This window comes from Pteropus vampyrus, unplaced genomic scaffold, assembly GCF_000151845.1.
Source record: "Pteropus vampyrus isolate Shadow unplaced genomic scaffold, Pvam_2.0 Scaffold419, whole genome shotgun sequence".
NCBI lineage: Eukaryota > Metazoa > Chordata > Mammalia > Chiroptera > Pteropodidae > Pteropus > Pteropus vampyrus.
Genome location: NW_011889200.1, coordinates 371,954 through 381,459, shown reverse-complemented (window position 1 = coordinate 381,459; position 9,506 = coordinate 371,954). Strand labels below are relative to the sequence as shown.

Here is a 9,506-nt window from a genome sequence, read left to right as displayed (position 1 = left end):
ATGTAGCAAGTTATGTTTCCTGTTTCTATTTTTTTAATGGTAAGTTTTGTGTGTGTATGTATTTATAGGATGTTTTTAACTGACGATTTCTGCTGACCTGTTGGCGGAAAATAAGGAATAGTAGCCAAGTGGCTTTAAGTCTTCAACAGTAATCAAAAGACTACGGAATACAAACAATACGTTACCGAAATGACTTTGAGAGACTTTTTCTTTCCTCCATTAAAATTGTATTTATTTTAAAATTTACATACAGTAAAACTTACCTTTTGGCATACAATTCTAGGAGTTTCAACAAATGCATAACTCATTTAACTATAATCAAGATACATAAAATTTCCATTATTAAAACAAATTTCTTGTGCTACCACTCTGTAATCAGTCTCCCATTTTTAACTCCTGACGTCCGCTGATTTGTTCTCTGGCCCTGTAATTTTCTTTTCCAGAATATCATATAAATGGAATCAAACAGTAAGTAGTATTTTGAGTTTGGTGTCTTTTACTTTGCAAAATGCATTTGAGATTCATCCAGGTTGTTGCATATATCACAGTTCATCATAGTTTTTATTGCTGAGTAGGATTCCATTGTATGGATATACCAGTTTATCTATGCACCAGTTGAGAGTCATTCTCCATTTTAATTTTCCTCTATTGTTAGTGGTCCATAGGTCTAGTAAAGGGCAGAAGTGAGATTTTCCACCCAACAGGAAGAATTTCCTTCTGAAAATTCCAGGTTAGAAGTATGCCCCTGGGAAACACGTGCAAGAGGTTATACCAGGATAACTTACTTCTCATTCCTTAAACTATATTTAAAATTGGAGAGTTAATCCTAAGTGATCAGTATAACAAAAGAATAGGAGTTTGTCCTGAGTATAGTTAGATATCCTAAAAGAAGGCCTGATATATATTCTGGAAGCCATCATTGCCAGAGTATTTAAAAAAAAATTTTTAGTTAAAAAAAAATACTGAAAATCACCTCAAACCACTTTAAAAATTTAATAAAGCAAAAGTCCCCTTTCAGCCTATCCAATCCCACCTCTAAAAGGTTTACAATTTGGTATGTATATTTCCCAGCTTTTCCCTAATTTTATTAAAAAATATCTATATATACATATACCATATATATATGCAAATGTTTTTAAAAAATGTATTCACATTATACAGTTGACCCTTGAACAATATGGGGGTTAGGGGCACTGAACCCCACGCAGTTGGAAATCCATATATAACTTTTGACTCCCTGGAAACTTAGCTGTCCCTCGGGATCCACGGGGGATTGTTCCAGGACCCCCGAAGATACCAAAATCTGCAGATGCTCAAGTCCCTTATATAAAATGGCATAGATTAATACATACAGTTGGCCCTCTGCTTCCCTGAACTCCGAACCACGGACTGAAAACAGTATAGGTACTTATCGAAAAAAAATCTTTGTATAAGTGGGTCTGCATAGTTCATACCCATGTTGTTTAAAGATCAGCTGTACAATGTTTCTTGCTTTTTGACTTAATACAAAACCCTGGACACCATAAAGGTTAGAATGTATTTGTTGATATTCCCCATTATTTTGGTGGCTGTAGTGTTCCACTAAATGGATATGGCATTAATTTATTCATCTATTCTCCTACTGATGGACATTTGGGTTGTATTCAATTCTTTGTGTGTGTGAGACTTTGAGATATACTTCACATACCATAGAAATTTACCCATTTAAAGTTTACAATCATGATTTGTAGTATATTCACTGAGTTGTACAATTTAATCATTTTCATCAACCTCTAAAGAAACCTAATACACTTCAGCTATCACATCCAGCCCTAAACAACCAGTAATTCATTTTCTGTCTTTATATATTTGTCAATTTTGGACACTTCATATAAACGAAATCATATAATGTACAGTCTTTTGTCACTGTCATATCATTTAGCATGTCTTCAGGGTTTTTCCATGTTGTAGCATATATGAGAAGTCTTCCTTCCTCTTACTTTTTGGGAGAGTTTGTAAGAATTTGTATTAATTCTTCTTTAATGTTTGCTAGAATTTATCTGAAAAGCCATTTCAGCCTAGGCTTTTGTGGGTATTTTAAAAAATTACTAATTAACCTATTTGATATAGGTCTTTTTAGATTTTTTCCATTGATTTCAATAGTTTCTGTGTTTTATTTATTGGCATATAGTTGTTCATAGTGTTCCTTCATGAATTTTTTATTTCTATAAGGTTGGTAGTAACATTTCCTCTTTTGTTTCTAATAATTTGAGGTTTTTTTTTTCCTAGTCAATCTAGCAAAAGGTTTGTCATTTTCATTGATCTTTTTATAGAACCAACTTTGGTTCCACTGACTTTTTTTATTCTGTCATTTATGTTTAAAAATGTGCTTCCCTCTGCTTGCTCTAGGCTTAGTCTGCTCCTGTTTTTCCAGGGTCTTAAGGTATTGAGGTTATTGATATGTGATCTTTATAAAATATAGGCATTTGTATTTATAATTTTCTAAGCATTGGTTTAGATGCATCCCATAAGTCTGGGTTGTTGTGTCTTCATTTTCATTCACCTCAAAAGATTTCCTAGTTTCTCCTGTGATTTCTTCTTTGACCCATTGGTCATTTCAAAAAGTGTCTAATTCATATTTGTTAATTTTCCAACTTTCTGTCATGGATTAGTAACTTCGTCCCATGTGGTCAGAGAACATACTTTGCAAGGTTTGAGTCCACTTAAATTTACTGAGGTTTGTTTTATGGTCTATCCTGGAGATGTTTCATGTGCACTTAAAGATGTATATTCTGCTATTGTAATATAGAGGTATATATTTTTTCCCCTCTGGTTTGACAGTCTCTGACTTTTGATTGCACTGCTTAATCCATTTATGTTCACTGTTATTATTCAAAGGTGTGTTTACAACTGCCATTTTACTGTTTGTTTTCTATAGGTCTCAGGTTTTTGTTTCTCCATTCTTCCTTTTACATTGCTTTATATTGAAAATTTCCTAATGTAATACTTTCTTTAATAATATTTCCACTATATATATTCAATTATTTCCTTAGTGGTTGTTCTAAAGCCTACCATGCACATCTTAACTGAACTGGCTTCAGATGTATACTAACTAAATTCGAATGAGATAAAAACCTTATTCCTATATAAACCAATTCCTTTCCCCACTTCTTTATACTATAGTTATATATATTTCTACATGTTATAAACCAAACAACACATTGTTACAAATATTACTTAATTTTGTCTTTTTAAGAAGCTGAGAGAATAGCAAGTGTATAATTTTTTAATATTAACCTTATTTCATATTTGTTGTTTTCTTCATTCGTTCCTGTGGATTTGAGTTACCATTTGGAGTCACTTCTTCAGGCCAATACAGTTTTGCTTCCATTTACCTCTTTTGTCCTGTTATTGGCAAATATATTGGTTTTATATGTCATAGGCCCCTAAATGCAACAATATACATAGTTTTATAAACTTGCTTTTTAAATCAATTCAGAAAGAAAAAATGCATTTAGATTGTCTTTTATAATTACATAATTACCTTTACCCATGCTATGTTTTTGTATGTGTAGATTCAAATTACTGTCTGAGGTCACTTGCTTTTCATCTGAAGAACATCCTTTAATATTTCCTATAAGTCAGGTCTGCCAGCAACAAATTCTCCTAGTTTTTGATTATGTAGGAATGCCTTTATTTCATCTCCATTTTTGAAAAGTAGATTTATTGAATGTAGGCTTCTATATTGTTTTTTTCTTTGAGCACTTTGAATGTTATCCCATTGCTACCTCCATCTTTTCTGATGAGAAGTCAGCTGTTAATCTTATTGGGGTTCCCTTGAATGTGATGTTTCATTTTTCTCATGTTGCTTTCAAGACTTTCTCTGTCTTTGGGTTTTTGCATTTTTATTATGTCTGTGGATTTCTTCTTGCTAATCCTGCTTGGGGTTTGTTGAGATTCTTGGATGTGTAGATAATGTTTCTCATCAAATTTGGTATGTTTACAGCCATTATTTCTTTAAATACTTTTTTTTCTGCTCATTTCTTTCTCTTCTCTTTTTCTGGTACTCCCATTACAAGTATGTTGGAGTACTTAATGGTCTTACACTCTTCAATTTCCTTCATTCTTTTTTTCTTTCTGTTCTTCAGTCTAGATCTTATTTTATCCTCACAACTTAACGAGGTAAGTAGTTTTATTATCCTTATTTTATAGATGAGAAAACTGAGGTTCAGAATATAAAAGACTTGCCAAGGTCATGGAGTAGTTAAGTGTGGCTGTGATGTTCAAACAGGTGTAACTCAAGTTTGTACTACTTCCTCTGTACCATATTATCTAATCTCTAGCAACTATAAACAACTGGGGGATTTGGGACTGGCTGTCTCTCTTCTAGAGAACAATTTCTTCCTATCCTCCCTTTAATAATTTTTGCTAGTATGTTCCTCGTCTAAAATTCATATGCCTAACAATATATTATATGCTTATTCAATATTTATTGCTTTGAATTCAATGATTACTCAATGGTAGCTAGCTTAATGACCATGAAAACATCAATATTTAGATCTAAATGCTTACATTAGAAAAATATATGACTTTTGAAGACGCCAATAACTTAATGGGCAAGCATTAATTAAATGTGTGTACTGACTTATGAAACCACACACTGTTACTGCTGATAGTTCTCATTTAACAGCATTTGTTGATGTTTTGTCCTGGGGTGCTGGTCATTTATTTACTAGGTGAATAAAAGTAGGGAAAAATGGACTTTAATAAATGGATATTTCAATATTTAATTTGTTTTTAAGTTCTGTACATAAGAGGCAGTTTTAGAAAAGATGTATCTAGGGACAAATATTTAATACCCCAGATAAATTATAAAGATTAAAAAAATCCTTGGACATAATCCTTTGTAATTTATCCTGAGAAAATGAAACTCTTTTTATCCTACCCTTCAGATTCAGCATACTGTATGTCTTATATTGTGTTTGATTATAGAAAATGTTCTCTACCAATTCTTTCCAAAATCTGAAAGGGATTATCTTAATTATATTTTTTCTCCTTCAGTTAAGTTTCTCTTCTTCAATTCCAAACAAAATGCTATCTATACAGAAATCCTAGATCCAAGATTCTGATGCAAGAAAGACCTTCTGGGACTCCAATGTATATATAGTCTAGCTATCACTGACTTTTGTAGTGCTTTCTGTAGCAGATGACATAAGAGAAGCAGCCTGGAGATCGGACTGTTGCTTTTTGTTCTTTCCAAATTCTATCACCAATATTTTCCCATGTAGTTTATATCCATTTACTAGATGTAATGCTTGCCATGCTATCTCCTTATCTAAAAGGGAAAGAAAAAAAAAACATTAATGTACACAGGGCTTAATAATTCAATTCTATTCCAAGTTTAGTTTATGTTGTTTTGCCTTGGAGGTAAATGTAGGCTGTAAAGCCATATAGTTATTTGATTTTATTATCTTTTCCAAATCTCAAATTTGTATAACTCAGCAAGATTAAACTAATGGCTAAGAACAGTGATAAGAAAAACCTGAATATTTGAGAGTGCCACCTAATTCAAAGATATAGGTAAAGAAACAAGAATATAGACAGTATGCTAAAGAAGGCTAAGCTATAACTAATAATACATGAGCTTCTATCTTAGATAACAGATTATAGGTATTGTGAGAACGAAATCATTTTCAAAATAGGAAAACACAAATAAAATTATCATTGTATTGAGGACATTTTGCTACTTTTTTTTCTTTTGATAGGAGAGTGGTTGCAGGAGCCCTCATGGGATAAATAAGTTTAATAATCCTTGTAGGCATATGGAAACTTGAGGTGTGAGAGTATATAGTATAGAGCAGCAGTATTCAATTTATGGGTCTCAAAGTCTTGATGTGGAAATCAGGAAGGAGTGGAATTATTGCCCAGAGTCTGTGAAATCTTGAGTAGACAAGCAATGTCTTTAGACTAAACTAATTACTATCACACTTATATATATACTACAAATTTTCAAATGTTGATAGCAGCTATCATGATTAGTAAAACAGCTATCCATGTAAAAGTACTTAGTTTATAAAGCCTTCTTATTATATATTTTTCAATTAATAGATCATATTAGGTAGGGGTCCATGAAATATTTTTTTGTTTAATAAAAGGTCTTCACACTTGAAAAGACTGGAAACCACCAGTGTAGGTGATCTGTAAACCTTCAATAAGATAGAGAAGATGGTATAAGACTGTATGAAAAGAGTGGAGTTTGGTACCGCTCATGTGTAAAAGCACTTGCCGATACATCCATTACTAGGCTGTTTATAAATGATGATAGTTTAGGGATAATGAAATGTACAGCTCCTACCCAGCTTCCACTTCCCCAACCTCCCCAAAAAGTTAATCTGATCTGGCATAGAAACTGAAATTCCTACATGATTGCTCCCTTTGGATTAGGATACTGAAAGCATGTATTACGGTACAAACGATATATCATCATCCACTAGCCAATTATGAATTACTCATGAATTAGCATATTAGCTTGCCGTCTTGTAGTCATAAAGGAATAGGGCATAAGGCAAGTTTAAGTGTTCTGATCAGAATACCAATATATTAATAAATAATATAATTATGACTTGGACCAGAAATATTACTATGAACAATGGGAAAATAAATTTTGGTAAAGTGAGAAGAAAGTGCCATGACTGGGGAAAATTGAGGACAACGTGGTAAGGTGGTCATGCAGTCAATGGAGGACAGGAAGAAAAGAAGGGACGATAGAAGAACACTGAAAACATATTTTGCTTACTTCTTTTCCCTTCTTCTCATGTGCTTGTTCAACACATGCTTCTTATGTGTTGTAGAGAAATCAGAGGACTATATCTAAATTAGAGAGGGTATAAGTAGTCTCTTATGCTGATGCTACAACTGGGTAATTATCTGGATGAGGCTACTTACTGGGGAAGGTGATGAAAGCCTGACCCCTCATTCGTCCAGTCATCATTCGGAATTGAATTGGGGGTCCTTTTTTCTCCTGGAACCGAGCAAACAATGAGACAAGATCTCTTTCTGTCACCCGAGGGCTAAGGTTCTTCAGGTATAACACCTAATATAAACCAAAGATCAACAGAGATATCACATGAGGGAGGTAAGGCAACCATTTCATAGTGGTTAGAATTAGTTAAAAATAAAGATGGTAGATTGAACACATGTATCCAATTTCACTCCCTCCAGATAACTCTCAAAAACTGTAAGGATTTTTTTTTTTTATTTAAACAAAACCACAAGTTTAGGAAGAACAAGGAAAAGAGGCGATAATGACAATATTCTGGAAGCTGGAAAATAACTGGATGAGTATACTCAAGAAAGCTCAATCTTGAATCAGCAGTGGGGAAAGCCAGGAACCAATCCGATCTATACCTAAGAATCCTAAAACGGTTCAAGAATTAATAGCTTCAGGTATTTCTGGAAATAGATCTAAAGGGATAGGGTTAAGATTAGGTGGGTAGGTTGAAAGTTGTTTAAAAACCAAGTATACTTTAAAATATCCTCCCCTACAATATGCTACTGGGAAAGGCCACTCCCAATCCTGGTGAATACTGGAGGTTGATTCACTGAATATGGGGAATGACAGACACAGTTCAAGGTGTGAACACTGTTTATGAAAGCAAGGAGATTAAGACAAATGATGCATACTGAATGCTGAGAACACCCTAGACATTTTTTCCCATTTGCTCTCCCAAGCAAGAGCTTGTAAGTGTCTACTCTGAAGAATCTGATTAGTTCCAAGACAAAAGTTTAAAAAAAATACTTATTTGGGATGGGGAATTTCTCCAACAAATGGATCAGCCATATGACTTTAAAGTGAAGCTCAAAGTCAACAAGGACCACTCATGTACTCAAAGCTTCCAATGATTATCAGGACATGAATTAATGAACATGATTATCAGGCATGTGAGGAAAGTGTCTAATGCGAAAGACAGAGAACAGATAAACAAACAGAAATGAAAGCAAATAGAAAACAGAACATGCAAGGAGAGAAAACTTCAAAAGCCATTATAAATCCCCTCAGAGAAATAGGAGACAACATTCTATCTATTAGGAATGGGATGCTATTTTTAAAAATAGACCTGAAGCAACAAACGAACAGGACAGACTCATGAACATGGACAATAGACCAGTGGTTACCAGAGGGGAGGGGAGAAAGGGTAGGTAGATAGGGTAAAAGGGGTCAAATATGTGGTGAAAGAAAGAAATCTAACTATGTGTGGTGAACATACAATGCCATATATAAACACATATATGTATGTGTATATATGTATGTATGCATGTATGTATGTGTGTGTGCATATATATATACACACACACATATACATATATATACACATATATATGTCTTACTGCTAAATTGGATTTCATTAACCAATGTCACCATAAAAAAAAAAAAAAGAATATTCAAGAAAATAAAAAATGAGCTCTTAAATGTAAATGAACTTAAGTTCTTATCGGTTTAAAATATATTGTTATAACTCTTCAGATGTTTTACGTAAGCCCCATTGTAACCATAAAGAAAATATCTAAAGAAGATACATAAAAGAAAATGAGAGAGGAAAAAGGACATCACTACAAAAAAATCTGAGAAACACAAAGGTAGATGTTAAGAGAGAAAAAGAGGGGCAAAAGAGCTACAAGACAGAAAACAACTAATAAATGGCAATAGTAAGTCCTTCCCTATCAATAATTACATATAAATGGATTAAAAACCCTAGTCAAAGACATACAGTGGTATAAGACTTCAAATTATACTACAAAGCGACAATAATCAAAAAGGCATGGTATTGGCAGAAAAACAGACACACTGACCAGTGGAACAGAATTGAGAGTCCAGAAGTAAACCTATATTTATATGGGTAAAGAATTTTCAACAAAAAAGCCAAAAACATACAGTGGAGAAAGGATAGCCTCTTCAGTAAATGGTGCTGGGAAAACTGGAAGGCCACCTGCAAAAGAATGAAACTAGACTGTTGTCTATCACCACACACCAAAAGTAACTAAACATGGATTAAGGACCTAAATATAAGACCTGAAACAATAAAATGCACAGAAGAAAATATAGGAACTGAACTCAAGGACCTTGGATTTAAAGAAGATTTCATGAATTGGACCTCAAAAGCAAGGGAAGTAAAAGCAATAATAAATGAATGGGACTACATCAAACTAAAAAGCCTCCACTCAGCAAAAGAAATCATCAACGAGGTAAAGAGACAACCAGCTGAATGGGAAAATATATTTGCAAGCAACACCACCGATAAGGGCCTGATATCCAAAATATACAAAGAACTCATACGACTCAATAACAACAACAACAACAACAACAACAACAAAAAACAAACAATCCAATCCAAAAATGGGCAGAGGACCTGAACAGACATTTCTCCCTAGAGGACATACAAACAGCCAACAAATAAATGAAAAGATGCTCAACATCACTAGCTATTAGGGAAATGCAAATCAAAACTACAATGAGACGCCATTTCACA

At 33.5% G+C, this 9,506-nt stretch overlaps 1 protein-coding gene across 3 annotated transcripts in view; it reads right to left on the bottom strand.

The window, feature by feature from the left end:
- Positions 1-204: 204 nt before the first annotated feature.
- Positions 205-9,506, bottom strand: part of RBM41 (RNA binding motif protein 41) — a 57,892-nt gene continuing 48,590 nt past the window's right edge. Inside the window, exons 7-8 of one of the 3 annotated variants that reach the window (XM_011380969.2) lie at positions 6,925-7,072; positions 205-5,314 (exon numbers count right to left, since the gene is read on the bottom strand). In XM_011380969.2, coding sequence (XP_011379271.1) covers positions 5,148-5,314; positions 6,925-7,072 — 315 coding nt within the window. In that variant the 3' untranslated portion in view covers positions 205-5,147. The remainder of the gene's footprint in view (positions 5,315-6,924; positions 7,073-9,506) is intronic. The other 2 variants (XM_011380970.2, XM_023523829.1) reach the window with 2 other exon arrangements.